The 26,033-nt window shown below is 32.6% G+C and overlaps 2 protein-coding genes across 4 annotated transcripts in view; both read right to left on the bottom strand.

Moving 5' to 3' along the window:
- Positions 1-767: 767 nt before the first annotated feature.
- LOC106713956 (zinc finger CCCH domain-containing protein 14) lies at positions 768-6,574 on the bottom strand. 2 transcript variants are annotated; one of them, XM_045680847.1, is made up of 12 exons: positions 6,387-6,573; positions 6,158-6,200; positions 5,600-5,767; positions 4,724-5,331; positions 4,298-4,626; positions 4,023-4,169; positions 3,488-3,629; positions 3,224-3,405; positions 2,868-3,008; positions 2,054-2,742; positions 1,430-1,591; positions 768-994 (listed from the first exon to the last, which is right to left on the bottom strand). In XM_045680847.1, exons 1-12 carry the CDS (start codon positions 6,423-6,425, stop codon positions 789-791), a joined length of 2,856 nt encoding a protein of 951 aa, XP_045536803.1. In that variant the 5' UTR covers positions 6,426-6,573; the 3' UTR covers positions 768-788. The 2 variants fall into 2 exon arrangements, with proteins under 2 accessions (XP_045536803.1, XP_014362353.2); XM_014506867.2 differs by lacking the exon at positions 2,868-3,008 and having other exon boundaries at positions 6,387-6,574.
- Positions 6,575-13,404: 6,830 nt separating this feature from the next.
- The window catches only part of LOC106713941 (G-protein coupled receptor moody), a 30,293-nt gene continuing 17,664 nt past the window's right edge, over positions 13,405-26,033 (bottom strand). Inside the window, exons 2-9 of one of the 2 annotated variants that reach the window (XM_014506845.2) lie at positions 20,385-20,459; positions 18,996-19,136; positions 18,127-18,297; positions 15,529-15,656; positions 15,236-15,389; positions 14,618-14,841; positions 14,141-14,281; positions 13,405-13,662 (exon numbers count right to left, since the gene is read on the bottom strand). In XM_014506845.2, the coding sequence (XP_014362331.1) occupies positions 13,535-13,662; positions 14,141-14,281; positions 14,618-14,841; positions 15,236-15,389; positions 15,529-15,656; positions 18,127-18,297; positions 18,996-19,136; positions 20,385-20,446 (1,149 nt within the window). In that variant the 5' untranslated portion in view covers positions 20,447-20,459 and the 3' untranslated portion in view covers positions 13,405-13,534. Of the gene's footprint in view, positions 13,663-14,067; positions 14,282-14,617; positions 14,842-15,235; positions 15,390-15,528; positions 15,657-18,126; positions 18,298-18,995; positions 19,137-20,384; positions 20,460-26,033 lie in introns of both variants that reach the window. The other variant, XM_014506846.2, reaches the window with a different exon arrangement.

Raw genomic sequence — 26,033 nt, 5'->3', positions numbered from 1 at the left:
TTTAATATATCTCTAAGTTCATTTGTTACGAAAACTTTCTTTCGTACTCTGCATACGACAATGTATTTTCTTGTTTTGCGCTCGTAGATCTTGAAGTACTTATGCTGTATGCTACAAATTTAACAGACTGTGCTGCATTAGATTATATAATAGAATTCCAGACTTTAAAGTCAATCATTTTAAACCTAAATAAATATTATTTTTACCCGGTAGAGACCTTTTTAGTAATCAATGTCTGTGTAAATAGAAGTTGTAGTAATTAAAATGTGACCAAGTGCACTACTATCTACTGTGTTTATAATTTGAACCTTCCAATAATCTTCTATCAATGATTTTTAGCTTATTGCTTTTTTTAGTTTATGTAACAAACGTGATGAAAGCAATTTAAAAATCTTGTTCAAAGGTTAAACACAATTGGTCTCAACTAGCAAGTGGGCGTATATTTCGGGCATAGATTTCCTTGTTAAAGTAATGATCACTTACGACTCTTATTGTGATGGACAATTCTAGTTGTACTGAAACGTAATCAGGCGTAATCGTTCGGATTTTAAATTCTAGACTTCAAAGACCCACGATATATCTAGATTGTTAGCTAGATTTGACCGTGGGTTAAAAGAATCTAACATATAGACATGAAACACCACAACTAGTTGTTAACTTTGTTTGATTACATTTTAGTAATCTACTGTTTATTTTTATAAGTTGGGATTTATTTTAGAAATAAAACAAAAGACATAAATTAGAACATTTATAATTCAATACGACGTAATTATATTTATTGTTTATTATTATGGATATTTCCACTTAGCGGAGGGCGAGTCATTATGGTAGAAGTTGCATTCTAGCTTGTTGGTACACGCCTTGCCGTATCTACACGGCTTCGGGTGGTAAAAGTGGCAGGCAGGATTCACACAACTCGGGTAGTACTTGCAAATACTGATCGCTCCGCCAGATGATATTGTTTTATAGTTCGCCGCGGGCACTACATGAGATGCTGAAATTAAAAATAAATTACAATTGTAACTATGTACATTGAAAATGCCCTTTAAATTACAATTCCACTGCCGCTTTATAAGAGACGCCAAACGAATGCTTGTATTACTTACGTAGTAACGCGTCAATGTATCGTGCAACGTATTGATTGTGTGTTGTGAATGGGACAGGGAGGCAGTCCAGGCGCAAGCGCGGGAACACGCAAATGCTAAGTACATTGCTACTTTATAAGCGACATTCATTTGATGATTTTATCAATTGCATAGTAATGCGTCAATGTATATCGCGCAATCTATCGAATGTGTGTGGGAGTAGAGGCCAGACGTAGCGCGTACGAGTGAATACATGTCAAATCCATTGCCGCTTTATAAGAGACGCTGAGCGATTGCTCGTATCATTTACATAGTAATGTGTCAGTGTATATCGTGTAACGTACCGATTGCGGGAGGCGAGGTGGGCGGGGAGTGTGAGTAGACACAGCCGCGACGCGTGCAGCCAGCAGCGAACTTACAGCGCGGGTGTGCGAATGCGCACGCAGACCCATACCGACACAGTGGGAACGCGCGGCACCACAACAGCTTACGTTCCGCAACGCTCACTGGAAACACCCTTACTTAAGTTATCTACATCTATATATATAAACAAATCTGTCTGTATGTCTGTCCGCAAGGCCGCGTTTCTTCCGACTAATCTCCGGAACGGCTAGATAAATTTCGATGGGACTTTGACGGATGAGCTGATGCACGCAGGCATATTATTAACTACTTTTTTTAATTCTGCACTGAAAAAGTCGCGGGCTACCGCTAGTTACAAATAAATTTAAACTACTTTAGAATCTTCGGGCATACAAACAAACAAGTAAACATTTCTGTCTGTTTTTAGAAGTCATAAAACAAATTGAAACTTTGATATCATTTAAAGTAATAAAATAACTTGGCATTATGAAACTACAGTTTTAAAAGTAAAATATGGCGTTAGCTTATTTTAAAGTAAAAATCTAGTAATTTCTTCTATTTACTAGACATCTAAAATTATATAAGTAAAAAATAAAATAACTTACAGGGTGGTACAGAATCAAACTTATGTGAACTAGATGATGTGGTGATGGTAACATGACCATCACTGCTTGCACTCTGCGTCCTCTCTCTAACCCGTTCTGTTTCTTTTTCTTTCATTTCTATATTAAATACAATAGGCGATGCTTTTCTTTTTTTAACTGGTGGTGTAACAATTTTTTCAGAAGTATCATCACTACTTACATCTACACTCTTTCTTTTTTCACCTGTTTGTTGAGGTTCTTTTTTTATTATCACTTGTGTATCACTTTCTTCACTGGCATCACTTAATCTTTTCTTTTGATTATTACTTTTATCACCTGTATCATCTAATGTTTTCTTTTGTTCATCATCTCTCGGTTCATTCTTAATAATTTCACTCGATTCACTTAGTTTACTTGCACATTCATTTGCTGCTGGTGATTCTTGTTTCATTCTGTTCTCTTCTTTGTTTTCTGCTTCTTTGTCAACTGTTTCATTATTTTCTTTTTCTTTGGTTTCATCTTCATTTTCCTTTGTTATAAGTACACTTTTTGCTGGTTTAGGAATTACAGTTTTAGCAAGTTCATCATCATCATCCAATAGTCCTTCCATCATGAGCTTCTTTGCAAGGAATGCGTTAGGTTGGAAACCGTCCATTGTAACAATAAATTGGATATCTCTATGCTTTTTTGTATTCGACTTCTGTTTATTCCTAAAATAAAATACAAATATTATATTTTATCCATTTTTTTAATACAAATATGTTAATCGTTTTTCTTATTTACCAAGAGAACATAGATTAGTAAATCAATGTTTAAATTTTTACTATTAACTTACTTTGTTTCAATTATGAGTGTATCATCTCTCCTACTGGCCGTCCTATCTGGTACATAGTCCATGTTATTAATAACTTTAGTTATATGAACCGGTGTTACAACATCTTCATTTTCTCTATTAATTGTGATGTTAATTGATGGCCTGAAATAATTAATTAGGTACAAGACTTACAACTTAAGAGAGGTGTTGTTTTGATTAGTTTTTCTTTCCTGGTGTAACTCCAGGAAAGATAAACTCATGGTTAGTATTAGTTTTAGTTTAATTAGTTTTGAAAATCAATGCAGAGTTGTTGGTTAGATGAATGTGGCGTTTTATATTATAGGAGTAAGAACTAAAATAACTGTATTTACACTAACTTGTTTTTGTTTTTTTCCTCTCCATCGTTTTCCATATTAGTACTGACTACATCGTTGTTGGTATCAGGCTGGGCATCTCTGGGTACTTGGATGACAATCTTCTGTGTTTCAATGCAACGTCGCATTGGGAGTACTAATGCGCGCTTTAATTTACGCTGTTCTGGTTCTATTTTCGGTGGTGCCTTTGGACAAAAAAAATTCTTTTTTTTATCTTACAAATTTTTTTTAACATGCCTGATAAGAAGATGGAAGATGATAACTCACGTTAAGCAAGCTCTTGTGTGCATCTGCCACAGCTTTCATGAGCAAGTTGGAGGCGGGCGCGGAGACACGAGGTCGGGGCCGCACTCGCACCACGCTCGCACAACTCACACGAGGCTGACGCTGGTTGTCCAGCACAGATACTCTAAATATGAAAACAAAAATCTAATCTGACTAGAATATTGCAGGACAGTGTTGAACTATCGAATGTGTCGTTTTATAGAGTACTGTCAAAAAGCCCCCTATTTATACCACAAATTACCGATTTAATAAAGATTCTAATATGTTATAATCTGTAGTAAAAACTAAAATTAAACGCCATTAATGCTATAAAACTTTAAAAAAATATAACCTTACGATCGGAAATAATTTTTTACAAACAAATGTGTAGATTTGTATTAAAATGATCAAAAAAAATGTGAATCAATCAATTTGTGAAGCAAGAATGGACATTTCAAATTAGCGCAGGTACACTTCAATAAAAATTTATGTTATTGTTTGCAACATGAAAAAGCATTAAACAAATAATCAAACATACTTTGAAATCGGTCTTTTATTCTGTTCAGTTTTTTCTACTGGAAATTCCTCTGAAATAGAACTTGTGCGAGGTTGCTCAGGTGTACTGCCTGAATACTTCTTTGCATGCTGTTCAGGTTTTGCTTCAGGCTGTCTCTCTGGTGTTAATCTGAAACTCGATTATTTCAGTAAAATGTTGTTTTATATACAAACATTACAGATATTAACATACAAAAAACCAACATAAGCTACATATTCTTTCTTACTACCTTAAATGAGTTTGTAATTAACAACAACCTTTCAGGACTTGGAGGCAATGTTGCCTTATTTTTGTCCTTTTCTTTGTTTTCCGCTGACTCCTTAGTAGTCCCGCGAACTCCAAGTCTCTCTCTTATTGGTCTTTTGGGAAGGTTAAGTTCAATTTGGGGAAGGATTTGTACAGGTTCTTTAGGTTTATCTTTAGACGAATCTTTTGTAACTTCATTGGGTACATTTATGGGTAAGTCCTTTGCGAGGTCTTTGGGAGGGTCTTTTGGAGTATGAATCATTGGTGTAGGAGTTTGAGGAGTCGGAGACTTTCGAGAAGTGAGTGGTGGAGTAGCTACTGGTGCTGTTTGTGAAATTTCCTGTAATAATATTTGGCTCTTTAATTTACATCAAACATACCAGTTTTATACTAATAAAAAACTATCTCATGAACTCAACCTCCCGCAGTTCACTTACCTGAAAAACATCTTCAGCAAAATCATTTAAAAGCTCTTCTGCTTCAGTCCTTATGTTGAGGAAGTCTTCATCATCAGACATTGTATCTAACTGGTCAGCAAGTTTCTTTTTCAAGCCACTTATTTTAGCTTCAATGTCATGTACTTCTTTTATTTGTTCCTCTCTAGCAGATGCCTTCTTGTGAGCATCTTCTGTTGTTGGTTCAGACTGTGATGGTATTGAGGCTGGATCTATTATAGGTACAATTGGTCTCTTTTCTTTGAGCACACTCGCATCAATTTGTGTTACATCCTGTTTATGATCTAAAGTGATCCCGTGGTTTTTCAAAATTTGTCCGGCAAACACATCTGTTATTGAAGGTTCCGATTCTTTTTCCATGTTCATGAGCAATGGAGGTATGTTTGGCCGAATAAGTTCATGTCGCTTACTCTTTTTCTTTTCTTTATGTACTTTCTTATCTTCCTTCTTTTTGTGTGTCTTTTCCTTTTCCTTTTTTTTCGCTTTCTTACCTCCATCACTCTTTTTGGTTTTTTCCTTTTCCTTCTTTTCTTTTGGTTTCCTTTCCTTAGATTTTGATCTTTCTTTAACCTTCTCAGTTTCTACTACTTCTGAAATTCCAAGTTTTGATATAAGTAGAAACTTTAAAATTAATGTTAGTATTTATTTAAGTTTAATTTTATAATTACATTAAGGTTATTTAAGTTTCTTGTTAGAAATTAAATAGTTCATTTTCTAGTGTAGTTTATATAATTAACTGATCATGGATAAGTATTTTTTTACATAAAGTTATGTTCATAATATTTTTAAATTACCCCTTTCTTATTAGACAAAAAAATACATCAGTACAGAAATAAAATACTGAAAGTTTATACTTACTCAATGGGGTAGTCACCTGTACTTCTTGCAATTTCTTTAGCACCTGATGTAACCAGTTTACAAATAGCTCTGTATTGTCCCCTAGAAACAGCTGAAGATCTTCATCCATTTGAGCACGAGTGCGTTTATTAGCCACCATTACCATGACATAGTCCGGCAACTCATCATCTGAAAACAACAATTTGATTTTACTTTTTAAGTAAAGCCTTCAAGTAAATAAACATTACAAATGCATAGTGTTATTTAATTAAGCAAAATTAATATTTTTAAAATGCTGTGTTATGAAAATATATAGTATGAAGTAACAAATTTAGTTATGTTAGCATTAGTTGGTAAGATTTCCCTTTGAAAAGAAAAGAAAGAAAACAGGTGCAATAGTGGGAAACATATGCCAAGAAATGTAATTTTAAGATCTCATTCTGAATTGTTTAATTGATATATGAAAAAAAAAAGGAAATAAAAACAACTATGGGGAATAAATAAGATAAAATACATCATTTTTGCCTATCCTTGTGAGTACAATTTCATTGGTTTTTATATGAACCCATTTCTACTTACCAACATAACATCCCAACTCTGTAAGTTTGGCCTTGATGGCAGACTGAAAAAATATAAAATCAATATAGCATCGAATGGTGAGATAAGTAGAAGGTTGAAGTAGAGTTTTGTATTTTGTATGTTTGATAAAATTTAATATTTTTTTTGGTATAGACCATGAATTTATATAAATATTATATTGATTTGTATGATAATCAGATCTTGATATTACTGATTTTAGTGTATTTACCCGCATTTTCTGCCCTATTTCACTGCCGACAACTTCCATTTTTCGCTTGTCTAGTATACTGCGTCAACTAACGTTATTACTGTAGATAGATTCACAAGTTTTATGAATATTTCTTTTATGTGACACCTATGTCATAATGTTATTTACTAATTAAGTGAAAATCGTAAATCAATTGCAAAATTTAAACATTTTATCAATATTATAGAAACATCCATTTCTCTTTTATTTAATTTGACATGAAACTAAATTGACAGATGCCACAGAATATGAAAAGCGTGCAAGTTCCAGATTGTGCACAAAATTAAGTAGAAATTTTGTAGTTTTGTAGTTTAAATTCAAATTATTAGAAGAGTTCATCTTAGTAAAACTTCGTAAACTGTAAAATACCACTATTCGTTTCACATTTAGATATAACGGGACTACCACGCACGACAGCGTATATTGGATGTTGGCACTACGAAAGGTTCTATACAATTCTCTGCGAAACAATCCCCGGTCCTTCCCTTAGAAATTTAAAATTGTGTGGTAGACATTGGACACAGTCCTTTCCAAATACATATCAAAGCCATAAATACCCATATAATTAGTGAATATTGGGTAATTTTATAAAATGTATCATTTGTGTCTAGCTTTAATCAAGGACATTAATTGCAGTGAAGGTGAAGGTATTATTAAACTTTCCAGACGTAAGGACAGGCTGGGCGAAGTCTTAAGTATCGAACGTGACGCAAGATTCTACCTGCTATTTATAATATATGGAATCTGATTGAGTATCAGGTGCAAGTAATTACTATCACGTGCTCTTATATTTAAGTTTATCGTATTTCATTTACGCAGGTCGAGTTATATTATCATTTTATGGAAATATGCTTTTAATATTAATTTATTATTTGTTAAATTTGATTTTCATGAAACAGGACGAAGTAGTATACTAAAGCAATTTCGAAAGATACGCACCTATACATAAGTATAATTTAAAATAATAACATCTCATCTCTGGAAATGCGTAAAAAAATTATTACAGTAACCGCCTCTTCATGATTACAAGTATATTCAATTATTTCTTATTTTTCATTCGATTTTAGTGCTCTCAATAAGAGTAACAACAATTCTAAACAGTTAGATTTTTTGGCAATTGCTATTAAAATGTCCAATAGACTGATAAAATTATGAGTTGAGATGAAATACATTCATTTTCTAAAGAGTGAATGAAAATTGGTTGATGATGCTGATGATGCCTGATAAAATTGACCATGAACACATTTCGTAAGGCAACTTATCATAGGCATGATTGTTAATCAAAAATATTTGAAAATATGTCTCATCTGGTTATCAGATGGGCGAAGGTCGATCTCTCACGATCTCCACTACTAAACCATAAAGTACACACAATGTCACCTGTGTCTACTTTTTCTCAATCTATAGAAAATAAATCAACGAACAATATTCGAAGAAAACTTTACGATCTGTCTGACCTTTTATACTCGAGTCAATTTTATTCAATTGAAGACTTGTCTTATTGCTTTTTAAATCTTTCGTATCTTATCAGATAAAGACGAAATACGTCTCCTAAAACTATTTCACTAGTTTATTGTTGGATTTAGTGTCCAAGCGTCGTATACGTTTAATATTAGGAGGCAACGGACTTTGAAATAGTGATTTTTATTTGATCATTAGATATTTTAAGATTAAAGGCTTTAAAAATAATGTTAAGGTCGATCTCCCACCGGCTCTTAAACTAATTGATAAATTATTTTAAATTACTTATAGTTACGTAGATTTCAAATTCGTATGAAATGGATTAGAACAAAAAAATATTGAAGTTATTTTCGATTTCCTAGAAATTCAATTGATTCTATATAATTCTAAATTTTAGATCTTTTTACACGTATAACTATGGTATTTTTTAAATAAGTACTTATTCATTTTGTAGATGTGGACGAAACGACCCTTTTTCTTCTAGTTTCATCGTTTGCGTAAATCCTAAAGCAATTCCAACCACATGTTGAGGATTCACCAAAATATGTAGTTATAAATTTCATCTGCCTCGGTAATATTGGCCATTACATAAATTTCCGATCGCCAACAAAGATATTGCAATATAATTTATATTTATTCAAATTAAATCTTAAAAGTGATTTTGGACGAAACTTGATCGCTTGTCATCTAAGCTACATGCTAGGCCTCTTCCCCTTCCCACTCTTTTATTATAAAGGAAAGGATGGGCATATGTAGGAGGAGGGGACGCATAGTAAGGGGAAATTATATATTCTCTTTCTGTGCGTCCCCTTCTCCGTTGATTAAAGGTAGGCAACGCATCTGCAATTGCGTATGCCTATGGGCAACGGTCGCTTCGCTATTTCAGCAAATAAAGTGGCCGCTTGCTCGTTTGCCATCTTATGTAATATAAAAAAAAATATTTCCTATTTATAGTCTACAAAGACCTAAAGGTAATTTATAATTTTTTTTGTAAAAATTAATAGTTCTTTTATTTAAAAATCATCTGGAAATTCGGTGTTCTATACAGACTGTACGCTTAAACAGTAAATAGAGAGGCCAAACAAACTAACCTGTATTAGAAAAAATATTAATTACCCTCTTGTCAGTCGGGTAAAAAACTTACATGCCCGCGAATAATATTAAGTACTCTTTTTATCAATCGAGTAAAAACTTACATACGTGCTAAAATCATCACCATCTTTATCATTTGGGTAAAAAGTTAGATTTTTAATAAAAATGTCTCATAACAAATAGTCGGTGCGCGACGTCGGGCAATGTGACTACTATTTTCAATATCTCTTTGCAACGAGGTTCAGAAAATACATTGAACATCAAAGAGTTTTATCGAATACAAAAATATTACAAGCTCATTTTCTTGTTTTTACGAATCCGTTTATTTTTCTTTTAACAAAGGAGTAATCATTTACTAAGCTGAAATAGTAATCTTACTAATAATAATCTTACTATGTTTAGATGGTCATGCAACAGATGTATCAACACCACTTCAGGTATATTTCCGCGTACATTTTTTAAATCTTTTCCTTAGTTGTGAAGCACGTATTCCATTTTCGCGTACTCTTCTATATTGGAATGCACTTATCCGTTTCTTTGTACTCACTATTGTACAACGTGCACGGTTCCTTTTTTTCACATTTTTAAATGATAGTATTACAGTATCATTCTGTCACTATCAGAAATCATACTGTCCATTAAATTTCTTTTTATTTTTCATTATAAATTTTTTTTTAATTCTTTGCGGACGAAATCACCGGCAACAGCTATTATTGGGAGCTTAGTAAATGAAAGTAGAATTTATGAAAAGAGTTTTTTTTTAATATTTTTGTATTGCGATAGAGTAGGCCAGTAATTAAATTAATTTATTTCTTTATTTAAAAATAATTTAACTTAGATATGTGAGTCTCTGGTTGAAATAAACAAGGGATAGAGAAAAGTTGTTCTATAGATTGTTGTTTCAAATTCCTAAAGACCTAAAGGGTTTGAGATGAAAAGTCAACTAATCTTCAATATAAACAGCCGATGTTTAGTTCAAGTTTCAAGTCCCTCGCTTTGTGAGTAATGCAAAGATTGAATAATCTGTGCTTATACTCTATTTGGCGAGGTTTAATTAATATAAGGCCTTTAAACCTAAAAATAACAATGACCGGCGGAGATTTGTGAAAAGGCTGAGAAATTATGGAAAGCTTATTATTATAGGCTTAATCTTACTAGTCTTAGTAATATTATACGAGTAAATGCGAATGTATCTCCAGAACGGCTCTACGGATCTTGATGAAATTTGACATAGATGTAGGTCATAGGTAGGTATGGAAGAGCAGATAGGATATTAATTAAGTTTTTTTCTTCCGCGCGGACGGAGTCGCGAATGACAGCTAGTAACTATCTAGTTATCTTTAAGTAAGTTTATCTAAAAGTATATGAATAAAATATTATCTTTGTATATTTTTATGCGTTTTTTTAACAAATGGTCAGATTCTGATGAAAAATCCGTAGAACCTTCTGGAGATTATTTACATTTTTGACTTTTGCGTTGCAAAGAAAGCTTCACAATAATCAATTAATTTATGAATTTGTTTCATGAAAATTTTCGGGAAGACACACCTTAACTAATTTGTGAATTTTTAATATAATATATTCGGTAACTGAAAAAATATTTCCCTTCTACAGCGAAAACGTAAATTATTCATTGCTTTGTTAGCGGGATTACGAAATTTTTGAATTGTTCACGAAATTTTGTGAGCCAGTAAATTTCTAACACCGAAAGAAAGTTTCTTTGTAAAGGTAATTTCGTTCAAATTATCTTAAAATAGATGAAATAATGAAAAGAAATAGCTTTTATATAAAAGCTTTCTGATCCTGATCCTTGGTGGTTGTAACACCTAATTTTTATGTGGCGTGGCCTGACTTTGATTCTAAACTAAGATAAAGATTTTCGAAAAACTATTGAGAAGATATTTCACTGGTATTATGAGCTATTGGAATTGTTACGACAATGAACGAAAACACCACACTGTAAAAAAAATATTCACCAATCCATCCAATAAGAAAGTTCATTCACTCGACGTACAAGTTGAACAATTCTTTCTTTTAAAATTTCACTCAAAACAACAATCAACAGCATATTTTACTGTATATTCTAAATTACAAGAAACATGTAAAGTATTTTACAAATCACTTTTATCTACCTCGACTGTTGTAATGTCATCATTAGAGAAAGACATCAGTTCCATGTCGATCAAAAGTGATACGAGCTGAGTGTGGTTCCCAAGTTTTGTGTAATGGAAAACCGATTCGTTGAGGACAGTGTATTCTAACATACACGGAATAAAGATGAAAACCATTTACTTGTAATATAGGTTTTGAAATTATTTCATTATTCACTTTTATCAGCGCATTCGTAAAAAATTATATACTCGCATATGTTATAAAGGAAGTCTACACGAACTTACATTTGCAGAAAATGTTTTTCTAACATACGTAAGGTAAATAAATCCCTTTGTAATTAAAACGTTTTTTCCGATCAGCAAATACGTATATCGTTTTCATTTGCGTCATCCTATTTCCTTTCATTTCTATCTCCCGATCCGGTTGGACCCGTCCTTGATAAGAAAGTTTGTTTCCCAATATTGCATTAAGTAGCACGTGATCTGACTATAAGATTAATATTAAATTGTATATTTGTACTCTACAGAGATTCAATTACAAGTAACAATTATTTCGATTCGTTTGATTTCTGGTAAATGTAGAGCCTAGTCTAAAAAGGATTTAACAAAGGCGCCTGTCCAATAAAATTAGCAACAGCGACGACGATGGTAAATTAATATTTTGGTCTTAATTGCTATGTTCTTTTTAGTCTTGCAAGACTTAATTCAACTTGACCCAGAACAATACCTTTTAAAGTCGGAAAGAAAAAAGAGTGTCTATTTATTCATATTTTTTATATACCTCTATATTGTGTTTGAATTTTCTATCAAGAGATGTCGTTGATTCGATAATGAGTTAATTCGTGAAACTGACAGCTCTCCAGAGCTTAGGGAAATACAAGTACCGCGTCTGGCCGTGACGTAGACGCTCTTAAATTTATAACTTGATAATAGTTTCTAATGTACATATAAAATATTATAAGAAAATTGTTATACAGGCTTCATTATATTTGTTCAATAATTATTAGTATTTGACGTACAGTTTAACGTTCCGTTTGTTGTGTTTGATGCGAAAACAATAACCAAAGGATAAAAATATTTATAGAATCCGGAAAAGCAATTTCTATGTTATCGTTCTTTAGATAGGAGTCTAGCGGACGTATATTTCCGACATTTTGGAAACTGTCCAAATAAGTAGCGATTCGTACAAAGGTTTTATAAATCAAACCAGTAACTTACCACTTGCTGTCAACTAGAGGTCGCTTTATTTATTGATATGGTTTTATCGCCATTATCTAGTCGTTGCAAAAGTAAAAAAGAAATTGAAGCTTTATTTCGGAATTTTTCGTGGATTTTAGTTCCGTTATTTTAAATGTCATAGCGATTTAATTGATTTAATTAATGTATTACTATAATTTGTTAACACACTTTTAGAGTAAAATTTTTGTTAATACTTGAGAATGAAAGGTTAGAAATAATTTCGAACGTAATTTTAAAATGATTTATTTTCAAAACATTGTATTGATCGCATTTTATGAATAAAAACAAATAATAAATAACTCGATAACACATTCAATATTGTCATTTTATTAAAATTTAATTGATAATAAATTTAATATGGCATTTTTATACATTCTTTATTCATCTAAACTTACAATTAAGATGTCAGTAGTTTAAATACTGTTTGGTCTTTTATGTTTACAATATTGAGCTTTATATCTAAAGTTCTTTGGTCGAACTATGGTAATGTGGGAATGTCTATACATTTAATAATCTACAGTGTGTAGTAACTATTCGAGACTCTTGGAATGTTGAATAAATAAAAATGTACATTACATGCTATACAACTTTAAATAAAAAAGAGACGATACTGAGAACCGTTTTAATAATCTCAAATGTTTTAGGAACCCCCTGTATATCCCTGTTTTGCTTAACGTAACTGTCGCTCATTATTGGGACGGACATCATTCATATTTTATGTTATTTATCATTATTATATAATCTCTTGTGCAAGTTTATAAATGCATGCAAATATAATTTGGTTAAGGTTTTAAGACTACATGAAGGTTTAAGACTACGGCTCAAGCTGTGAGTTAAAATAGCTGCCTAGTAAGATATTAAAAAAATTACGAAAATATTGAAAACAGTTCGTTGAAATCTTTAGTGCTTCATAACTGTATAGTATATGAATATTTCCTGCTACAATAATAAATATAAAAGCTAAAAATACGTTTTTGCCGTAGTCTATAAAATTAAATCTTTGGTACACATCTCAGTACTGAGCGACAAGACGCTATAACCGATTCCTCCCTCCCTTCAGACCGGGGCCCTTTTTGAACCTGGTCGCTTTTGTCATGTTCTGCTGTGTCCCGTTTGTTGACCGCGTCGAAGTTTCCGTGCGGGGTCCGAAGCTGTGCGCAGTCTGCGCGGTGTCGGACCCGTAGGGCCTTGGGTTGACTTTGGCCCTGGTAGGGAGGGCCTTAGGGCTTACTTGGGCCCTTGGCCCGTGGACATCGCGGATGCTCGAGGGTCCGCCCGTGACTCCCCTATCGACACTTGGCTGAGCGCCGTTCGTGTATTGCTGTAGCTGTACCCGTGACGCTCGTTCCATTTCTCTAAAACGAATGCGTTACTAGTTATATTAGCAGACATAACTATTTCATATAATACACACATAAGGGAATATTGTGACAAATGAGATAGGTATGCTTAGACAGTAGAAGTAATGAGATGATTGAATGTACGAGTAATAGAATTGGAATGGATGATGTATTTTTCGTTAGAACGATAACATATGGAATAATGTTATTACAAAAAGCCGGAAATAACATGAATATTTGTGTAGATGTAAAAGAAACGATTTACATGTGCCAGGATGTAGTCAAAAATTCAAATATGGTACAATTAAGTATTACATTAGATTATGTTAGTGTAGAATAATCATTGTACTCTACGTGTTAAAATCATGTTAGCAGTTAGCAGTAGCTGAAGACGATGAGTGATGTGATGTGATGTGATACCTTCAGGTGCGCACGTAGGAGGCGACGGCGGAGGTGTGCGGGTGGCGGCATGCGGGCGAGGAGGGATACGCACCGCTGGTGAGGCCAGGCAGCGGCAGCCGGCAGCACAGCGCCGCCGCGTACGCCGCACGGTACTGCGCGTTCATTATCACGTAGATGATGGGGTTGACGCACGCGCTCGCGTACAGCAACAGGTAGCCCGCGATGTGGAATACTGCAATCAGTCAATCTCATTAAAAAAATCTAAAATTGTAATTGAAGTTTTCTACTGTAACCATACCTTATATATAGACTTACTATGATATCTAAGAGGGTACTAGAAATAAAGTTTCCTTGAATGTCCCATAAAATTTGTAGACTACAATACAACGAGAACTGTGCGATCTTCTAGTAGGATAAAATGTAGCCTGTGTTTTCTTGCAGACCACATTCTATTCCTGAGTCAGATTTATAACATTAATAGGTAGAAAGATAGATAATATCGTAAAGCTATCTATTTTTTTTTAGCATTTTTTTCTTTATGACTACAAAATATTAAGTGTTAACTTACTGGGATAATGTACGTGACTATCAGCGACTTTAGCGATAGTGATGGGCAGGTAGCAGACGAGGAAGGAGAGGAAGATAGCAAGCACCATCTTAGTGATGCGCCACTCGTTGCGACGCGCCTTGCTGTCCCGGTTGTCCTTCACTGTTGATCGCTTCTCCGTGTTGTTGAGAGTGCCCGGCCCCGAGTGCTGAGAGCGTTGGTGTTCGCGCATTCTCTGCTCCGAACTGGAAAATAAAGCGATAAAACTGTTAAAATATACGAAATAGAAATATGTGTGATTTCATTTATTCGATTATAATGACCTTAATTGTACATGTAAACATACAGTGATATGTCATACATCATGATAAAAAAGACTAGGGATTTGGTGACCAAGTAGAGTAACATATAAAGATAATCTCATTCTGTTTTACTAAAGGGAATTAGTTCTCGTAGTACTTTATATTGTTCACAGTCACATATCAAAAAGATAAACCGTGCCTAGGTTTGTTTAATGTGGGAAAAGATATGTGAAATGAAATACAATACCTCATGGAAAAACAAAACAAAAGGCGAGGAATAGATGTAGTCTAGTTGCTATACAAATGTTTTAAATAATAAAAATATATTTAATGATACCTGTGAACAACCCAGAAGATCCTGGCGTAACAGATGAAAATCAGCAAAGCGGGTACAATGAAAGCAATAACGAATAGTGCGGTCTTGGACGAGTGGCCGAGATCGTCCGGCATGATAGAACATGTTCCTAGTTCTGGATCGTAGTCGAATTTACCTTAAGATAACAAAAAAAGTTCTTGTATTATTATGCTTTTTAATATTTTAATAATCACATATTTGAAATACCCATACAAGTTCAATGTACAGATGCTAATTTTTACGAATCTAAAATGTAAAGAAATTGTTTAATTTACCCCATATCCCTAACAACGTGGGTATCTGCATGCCGTAGGAGAACATCCAGGAGAAGACTATCATCAATGCTATATTGTGCTTTCTGTAGACTCGCGCGTACCAGCTGTGGTGAGCTATCATTATATACCTGCAAACAAAATAGTAATACTTATGATGTGTATGTATATAAATATGTAACATATGATACACTCACAATGTACACCATTTATAAGTTAAAATGAGTTTTCACAGATACGTACAGTCAACGAATTTTGCGGTGTTCCACTTACAGAATAATAGCGTTGTCCCTTGAAACGAGATAAACTCTGCTCTTTCTTACTAAATACCCTATAAGTTAGCAGTGAGTTAACGTTAACTACAGCATAATAGTAAAAAGCATGTATTCGTATACCATTGACCTTTTTTCGTACAAACACATTTAAAAGCATCTTTTGAGTTATTGTTTTCGAGTCGTCGTCTTAATGGTTAAGAAACGTTCAAAAGATTGTCGCTATCTGTAGCTTAAAATGCAATACCGCCAGATTCCCCGATAGTCGAAACATGTTATTTCAGGTTTTTGAAGAAGAGTGAGAGTGATGACTGTATTTTTGTGTTTTTTGTTTCAGCGGTGGTAACGCATGGTTAGAATACACACAAGATATTGAAAATATAACAAACATTAGAACACAATAACTGTCTACATCATGAATGAACATTACCAAAATAAACAAAATGTTGTCATCTCAGTTTTATTAAAGAAGATGAAAGAAATGACAAGATGTTTTTATATAATTGTGTAGTAGAAACGTACGGTAAAAATGATTATTCTAAACGAACGTGCAAAATTGAACGTCAAATACAGTAATGCAAGAGTTCTTCACCGTCGTCATATTTATTTACCATATTTTTAGTATCCACTTTGTACAAGATGAAAGCTGTCTATGACAGATTATTTATCACTAATATTGTATTACAAAGTTTCTATATAACTTTACTCAATAACTACTTTCGTTAAAGTGAATTTACTAAAACTATTCTATCAAAAATAAATCCTGGTTGTAAATAACATGTTTGTCTAGTATTTATATTTATAATTCTGCATTGTATTTGTAGCATACTTAGTAGATTAAGGTTTAATTTAAAACAACATATGACATCATATTCACACGACGTGTTAGCTATTAAGCCGCCCACGACTAATATTCCTAAGTGATACATTGTTCGTCTGGTATCAGTCCATATGCTTTTTACAAATACATAAGATTTTTTTTTACAAAGATACAACCGGACAAAGGTTTTTCTGATGACATGTTACTGTGACTGTTGCCTGTCAGAGATTCTGAAGAAAAGAAAGAATTGATAACGTAAAGATATAGGGAATAAAGTAAGTCAAATAATACGCAGCGGTATTTATGAATCCGTTATAAAAAAAGACGTATGGGAGAATTAAAGCTCCTAAAAAGTGTAAAAAAGTTAGCGATGGCATATCTACTGCTCTCCCAGACAAAGTGTATTTGCTAACAAGCGATTCTATAACGAAGTTCAAAAATGTATTGAGCGGAAAATAAGTTTCGTTAAGTCACGTAATTGTCACGTGTTGGTTTGTCTGCATTTTTACGGTCTTCTCTCAATAACCACTTTTTGCTTAGGAAAAAGCAATTAAAAATCGCACGTTATTTGCGGCGTTACTTTTTTATGTTCGAATACTAAATAAATATCAGGAAAATTTAATATTGATAAAATTGCCTTTCACAGTATATAAATCTGACAAATGGTTTAGAAGATATTACGATCACAAACAATATGTGTAAAAATCTGCTCGCGGACAGGGCGCGGCCGTTTTACAAGGTTTTTACTAATACATCAACGTGAAGGGTACTGTTCTGATAGAAAAGAACTGCCACCCGGATGAAACCGGGTCGAGTCGCTAGTTACTATTATAATCAGATCAGTATTTTAAAACATTGCAAGTTAATTTTATTTTTAGAACATTATTATGCATTTTAGTCTAATCTGCAAAAATTATTAACACAATGTCATGTGTCGAAAATATACAATTTAGCGAGTCACATGTTAGAGTAATATTCCAGATTTCATTGAGATACGAAAGCTGTGAAAATTGAATTCACAAACTAGATTTCGTACAAAAGAATAACGTTTTTACCTGCGTTGTTGAATAAATTGAATGAGCCAATTCTCTTGATTTATACGAGGAATAAACTAAAGATTTCAATATTTTCACAGCTCTCTGTGAGATAGTTTAATATGTAAAGTGGTATAAGAATAGAAGACGTCTCACGAGACAATTGAAATAAAGAACAGGGAAATATGATATACTTCTTGAGACAGTATTTTTTATACAGTTATTTTGAAAGCAATGTACAATATTTCAAGAGTAAAGTGTGACACAAATATTTTAAAAACGTTACATTATCTTGATGTGATTTCTTTATAAGGTGTTATCATTTGTTTGAATACGCTTTTAAGGTTCACCTTCATGTAAACAAATACACGTTAGGTTTTGTGTGTGACAAGGTCATTGTTGATCAAGCAAAACCTAACGTGCCCATCATTATAGCAACATGTAACGGCATCTATGGGTCTGAATGTACGTTTACCTGTTCAAGGTGATGAGTGCGATGCTCAGCAGTGATACGCCGACATTGCCGTATCGTAGGAACGGCACCAGCTTGCACAGCGCGCCCCCGTGCGACCACGTCCGCGTCCAGAAGCCGGATATGGCGAACGGAAGTACCATCGCGCAAAATAAAAAGTCCGCTATGCAAAGACTGGAATATAAAAATGAAACAGTTAAACAGTTTTGCTTGCTTTAACGATACAAAAGCCATTCAAATAGGTGTTTATTTGAATAGAATAACTATTGAACTGAACGAACACAGGGTTCAAAGAAAAACTTTTTGTAAGTTGTTCACACAGTATGAATCGTATTAAATTTGAAAATCTCTAAACTGATATTGTTTAAATAAATCTAATTCCAAATCATTGTTCCAATAATCCTTTGTCTTGTTCAAGAATGAAGACGGGTAAATCGCACAGGCTTACAAATGATGGGTTATTCTGCGCTGTAAGCCGATAGCAGAGCATTTCAGTGAAAATAACATTGAAATTGAAACATTAATTTCCAGTGGTGTAGAAACAATGTTCGTACCTTTAATAGAATTCCATGTTATGCTAATTGAAATTTGATGTGCAATTACAGAAGTCTGAGTTTAAAACAATTTCTATGTATATTTATAAATACCTTTTTAGAGTTATTAACTTTATTGTTTATAATAAGAGGTATGAGGGAGACAAGGAAAAGAAGTTGAAGAATTCATTGTACATTGGTTAATATAGAGATATCAGAATAAAAATTCTTTAAGCACTAAATTAGACAGATAAAGAGTTTTTTACTTTTAATAATGCATTTTTTTTCAATATGAAGTGTACATGGAAGTAGATAGGAAGATATTTTTATGTTTCATACCTTATAATAAAGGCGGCGGCAACATTTCTTACTTTGGGGCACTTAATGAGTGCGACAACGGTCAGTAGATTGCCGAATAATCCTATTACCATAATAAATCCTGTGACCACCGCGGCAAATGTTAACAGACCCGGAGAGAACCTAGAATATTAAAATAATTAATTCTAATATGTACAAACATTCAAGACAACTAAATCAAAAAGAGTATAATTATACCAACGGAGAAATGGAACCTAATAATAGACACTTAATGATTATTAAAAAAAATTAAAACACGACTGACTTCAATACACCTCAATAATCGAAATCGGTTCAATCGTTTAGACTACAAGCGGTGAAAATAAATAAATGTAGTAGCTTTCATAATTAGATTTACATGTTTAGAAAATCCAACATAGATAAAAGATATGAATTTCTTAGAACAAAATATTTGAATATCAATTAATGAACATAGTGAAAAGAACCACAAAAGGTGCTATTGAATATAAAACATTAAGTGCAGCTGTTTTGTTTTTCAATAGAGCTTTTAAATGGGAGCGGAAATCTTTTGTGCGTTGACTGAGTGCCCTAACAGTCTAGGTCTCAACAATAAATCAGATTATATTACTATTGAAATCAACATTCAGTATATAACAAAGGGAAAATGTTAGTTGTTTAATATTTTACTTCCCACTTTTTTTTTACGTTATTTCAAACATGGCTAATTCGGGTTATTGAATTTTTCTTAGAATTATTAACAATGATTAGATTTTTCTCAAATAGTTAATAAAATAAATATTTTGTTTTCAAGAATGGTAAATAAATAAACTCCATTTTTGAATACAGGATATCTTTTGTTTCATCAATTTTATTCCTTCAACAACTGAATAAACGTGTGCACAAAAAACGCGATATCAAAAAACCTTTGTAAGAGATACAATGCAGGTTTTTACATGGATAAATTGCCAACATTCTTTTGGACTTTTAAAAATGTAGGATGAAATACGATGAATACGCACTTCTCTTAGGAATAACAAATGATAGACTCAAAAGAAACCTAGAAAATTTTAAATGATTACTTGTTATGAAAAAATATATAATTTGCGCCTAAAAGTTAACGCATTGCTTCAACATGAAAATAAAGTTAATTCTCAACTAACAGAAGGGTAATGTGTTTGTTAAGTAACATATGTCTTTGCGGGTTTCTAAGTTTATCCAATTCTATTGTGGATCTGTAGCCTAAATTAAATAGATTTTCTTTAGAAAGATAGCATTTAATATCTATTCTTCCTTTCTATCTTTGTAGTGTCATAAGGGTTATAGTCAGACAGGGTTATTGATTTTAAATTAATAACTAACTAGTGTTTGCAGCGTTTAATTTGGACTATTGCTTACAATTTTGTAACTTACTTCGATAGTTCGCTCGGTCGCACACTAGAGGTCGCATCGTCGGTGATATTCAAAATGTCCATTTTCTATTTATACCTGAAAAAAAAATTAATACATTAATATTAAAGGAATAAACCTGTAATTTATTTACATCAAGTATCCACACGTTTTCATGATTAACACACTATTAGGAAACATATCCAGTTCTCCGTTTTATCGCAAAATAATGAAAGGTACAACGATATGTCTCGTATATTTGCTTTCAGCTGTGGATAACCGGTAATATTGCGACAACTACACTATAATTGTCTATTTGGAGGATGACGTCTTTAATAATAATGGATGCATAATTCAGATATAATGTTACCAGGACAATTTACTGCAACCTTTTCAATTACGTTTCGGTCAAATTACGACAGTGCTGAGTCATAGTTGAATCATATATAATTTTTTTAATATGTCAGAATACTAATTAACGTAGTTAAGCTTAAGAGACAGGTTTAGTTACGTCAATTTTGAGACATGTTGTTCAATCGAGTAATAAACCAATAAATCAGAAAATAAGCAACTTGGAACTCTTATCATCACTTGTGACTACTAGTCACGCTATAATTTGTTGTGTGAGAAGCAAATTTAATGTATTACAATTGATCTCGCCTTGTCAAGTAACACAACTATAAGAACTATATCTTTCTCTTTTCTGTATGTTGGTAAAATGTGATTAAAGACGCTACATTCATGTATACTATGCTTTTATTGAAATCTACAGTGCGGTCAAGATAACCCTTTCAATGCTACAGGCATTGTAAAAATTCGTTACGAAGCATGACGAAATTCTAAAGCCACTCCTATGTCCAGTCGACCAAGCGTACAATTGTTAGTCGGAGTTTCACCGTCATGTGTCAGCGAGCGCGACCAATCAACAACAAAAGAATGACACTCTAGCATCGGATGTATCCATTTATGTCTAGCGTAAACATATATACAAAGAATCTTTATAAACAACTCCACTAAACTAACATCAATGACAAGGAAACAATGATTAACATAGAGGAATGCGTTTTATAAATTCAATTCGAAATTTATTTATCGAATTTCTAATTGCATCAACGTAGGACAATACTGCAAGGTTCAAATATTTGGCCAAAACCCAACCAATCAGCGTGACTTATCATAGCATATTTTCCAATTTAAATATGTTTTTATGGCCCAACTATTCAGTTAATCGTAGTTTATTGAACCAAAGTAATCTAACATTAATTTTCCATCAAATTAAACTTCGCTGCCAAGGCAATTTTTTTCCCTCGACTTTTATTTGTTTCTTCAAAATTTTATTGTCTGATTCGGACAGTAAGCACTTTCATTAATTCTAAGCGAAGACACCGCTGAGTATTCTCCAGCAATTAATGACCGAATTTGGCAAACAGATGCCTTACACTAACCCAAGTGCCAACTGGGCTAATACTTTTGCAATCCGAGCAATAAACTCCCTTGATCCAGCAGGAACTTTGAATTAATTTTAAATCTTTGTTGAATTTTAATCTTTATAGTTCGTCGTCCTAGTTTAACTTTAGTTTATCTAGCGACATACCAAAGTACGTTAAGAATGAACTAAAAACTTTTTGCTAATATTTTTTTGTAAAGTTTTTTTTCCTAATGATAAGCATTTATTGTTTTCTATTACAATATGTAAAATAAACGATTACATTAATTTATTAATAGCATTGTTTTTCTATATCATTGGTCAAAAATATATGACAACCAGATAATATGTTTTAAAACAAGAGTTTGGAATTCACACTAAGATTGAGTGATATAAATTCAAAATGTGGATGAATAGTCCTACAACATTTTAGAATGTAATAATTTGTAGTTAAGTGATAACTTGTTTATACGATTCCAAAGTTGTATTTGATTCAGTTGCATTGCAGTTGAAGCGATATGTAAGTACAAGGTTACTAATTAACTTGAGAGAGCGCCTTGTACGGGGCAATTGTTTGTAGAGCCAATTTAGAACATTTAGCGCTCGCCGCACGAATTAGTACGGTGTGCAAAGAAAATACTAACATCCGCTATCTAGGTTAGATGTTACATCAAAAATGCAGTTTCATTAGTATTGTAGGTGTTCATCTAAGTAATTTAGTTCGATTCTAAGCGATGATTAAGTTATTTTAAGTTTTAAATAAAGAATTTTAATTAGTAAATTCATCCGAGAAATATTTCGAAAAATCAACTCGGTACTCATGTTTCAAATTATTTAAACATTGTTGCGTATGTCACAGAAAGGTACAAGTTAAGCTCTGACTTAAAATATTGCATTAAATTCTATTTTGTTAAGTACAACTGAAATTAGTTTGGTCAAATTCATCACAGTCGATAATTAATTTTTGGTAAACGATTCAGCAAATTTTGGTAAACGTTTATAAGGAATGGTTCTAAAAAGACCTACAATCTAAATTAATGAACCTTTTAGTGTCCGATACACCTGTTCTCCAAGGAGCGATCAAACGACGTTGAACTTCACCTTATAATTGCCATTAACGAAGATAAATGAAGTGGTATTTTTAGACCTCATGCTACTATTGTGAACACACCTTAATTTAGAATTAAAGGAACCATTTTAACTGGGACAATAACCTTCGGTTTACCTTCCTGAAAATAAATTTCCTGGTTGTATACATTAAATATTAATGACATTGTAAAAATGTTACATTAAGTTTTTCAATTTTTTAATTTCCGAAATTGGAAAATTTACGAGTAAAACATTAAATATCTGTGTATATTAAAATGATAGACGAAGAAAAATATGAAACATGTAATGTGTGTTTTTACCGTTGGACTGATCGATCAGCCCAATGGGATTTTGTCCCGTTGGACCTATAATCCATATAATCAAAAATATATTCCCATTGGGCATTCATCAGGCTGATAGTGCCAACGTGACTCACTTTACATTACAAACACCCTTATATTTAAGTTTTAAAAACATAACTAATAATTGTGAAAGTCAAACAATTTAATTTATGACACAAACACCAAGAAACTATTAGTATTAAATACTTTAATATAAGCTCATCAAATGCGTTTAATCCGAAGCGATGAACTGAGAACTCTCACAGTCCCTCTACAATATCTGTGAGTGAGTAAATTACTGCAGATTGTTGCTCCAGCGGGAATGCGAAGGTTAATTATTAGACCACAGTAATGTGGCACAGTGGACCATTGTTAACAAAATACGTCGGCTAATATATCTTCGACGATTGCTCTTATTAATATGTAATTCAACCTTATATTTGCATTATAAATAATTAATAAATAGACTAAAATATATACTATTCAGTTGTATTCATCGGAACAAAATTCTGCTTATGTTTTATACTTTTACATTTTTTGCCAAATGAGTTAAGGGTTCTAGAAAGTTCTAGAAGGTTCTAGTACTGGGTTTAAGCCTAGCAGCAATATTTGTGGAAATCGCCATCGTATCAAGGCCCACAGTAAAGAGTACTATTTTTAAATATTATGTACATCTGAAAGTTCTTTAATGTGCTTTTGGTTAAGAAATGTTTGGTGCGAGTGTCCTCAGAGTCATATTTTCAGCCATAAATATCGTATTAATTAGGACTTGGAAGTAGTTAATCTCAAGCAAGATAGTTTGTAACCAGTTCCAGAGACCGTTGCACTGACAATTAACTAATTTAACACGACAAATGTTAAGTGGATGACGCTCATTGTCTTCAATGAAGGAAGCGCCCACGGACATTTAACATCCTCTTCAAGACAGACGATCGAAATTAATCTTAATAAAAGAGCAAAAATGTTTTATACTCTTTAAAATGTTACTAAAATAATTAGTAGCTTTTATTTTAATAACGTGATTTAGAACAAAAATAAGCAGAAAGAAATAAATAAGTTAATTCCTTAAAAATGAGTAGAGAGTAGTCCTAATACTCCACTATCAAATCTATAATATACTAGCTTATGCTAGCGACTTCATCCGCGCGGAATTAAAAACTTCTTAAATAACCGTGTATTCTTCTAGAGAGTTTTCTACATCTTTACAAAATTTCATCCAGATCTATGCAGTTTTTCTTGAGATACCTTCTAACAATCATCCATTCATCCATCCAAGCTAACACCCAAACATTCGCATTTAGAATTTTAGTTTTATTAGTAAGATTTGTAAAATGACCTACTTACAAACTTATTTAATCCAGTGCGCATAAATGAAACTAAATTACAATAGTTCACTAGCGCCCCCCATGCACATGACAACAGAAACAACGTATCACAAGAATATACTTAATTCTTATATGAATAACCTTTTGCCTATTTCACAGTAGTGCTGTCTTTTCAAATTAATACCGAAGCTCTACTATAATGTTGCAGTTTCTGGAAAAAAAATATTTGCAGCGTAAATAAAATCCGTACGGAGCATTGTTCTCGGATCTTTCTTTCGTTAAATTAAATATCATTAAATTTCAAAGCGACTGGAATGAATTTATTTTGGGGCAAATTTTATTTCCGGTCAATCTTAATAATCTTACTATTTTTAGAATCTTATAATCTTATTAACTAAAGAGGAAACATGACGACTCAATCTTGTGTATAAAATTCTATATTTTTTTTCTTTTCATAAATTTGTGAATACTTTGAATTAAAATTTAACATTCTTTTCTGATATTAATCTTAAATAAGCTCCAAAATGATGATTATTTTGATCTTTGGAGATGTAAATAATACGTTTCCGTTAGAACTCTTTATGTGATCGATGGGTCACATTTACTGTACAAATTGGATGGTTACTGGTACTGGTTACTTTTAAATCGGTAGAGTTTTTCTTTATTTTAATTGAAACCAATTTCTATAATACTTTCTTTTTTTGGAAGCCTAAACATGAATAACAAATAACAGGGCGTACGTAAATATTAATAAACAAAAATTCAAATTCTGATTTCAACTTCGAAATGTTAAATACTATCCTAGAATACATACTATTCCAGTATATAAAATATAACCTATCTTATCGTAGAATATACACATAAAATGAATGAAATCATTATGGAAGTTGGTTGGTACAATCGTGTTCAAATATGTCGTAGAGCGAGAAAATGTTGGAACCCTAATTTATCTCTCCCTTTGTAGTAGATTTTGAATGGTCTAGTCCAATAGTTTCCTTTTCTTGTTTATAGTCTTGGATCTTTGCTTCTGCGTATATAGGGCTGTTCGTTTATTCAACCTCCGCAATAAAAGGAGCCAGACAGACCTATTAAATGTTCATGCTTCAACCAATATTGAGTTCATTCGCCTCTGTCCCTTTTATTCACACTATAATGTATTATAAATTATTTGACAAAATTTAAATTATTTTTAAAGAACGTTAACTTATAACGTTTGTTTTCTTCAAAAGCAATTGTCATAACTTCAATCAGTAAAGGTATTCTTTTTTCAGAAATGTTTTTCGTTACTAAATAAGATTTCGTTTGTGAAATTTATTTGATATTTGTAATGTTGTTAGTATTTTGTAAATTGATTTAAGAAATAAACAGGATTTATAAATATTTAATATATAATGCCATAAGCATTGCTATCGCAGCATTGGTATTGCTATTTTTATTTTTCACTAAGAGCCGTCATATGCGGACTGCGTCGCTCTTCAATATTAGTTCTTCC

The sequence above is a fragment of the Papilio machaon genome, chromosome 14 (assembly GCF_912999745.1).
Source record: "Papilio machaon chromosome 14, ilPapMach1.1, whole genome shotgun sequence".
Classification (NCBI taxonomy): domain Eukaryota; kingdom Metazoa; phylum Arthropoda; class Insecta; order Lepidoptera; family Papilionidae; genus Papilio; species Papilio machaon.
Note: the sequence above shows the minus strand (reverse complement) of the source record. Positions and strands in the feature narration are given on the sequence as shown.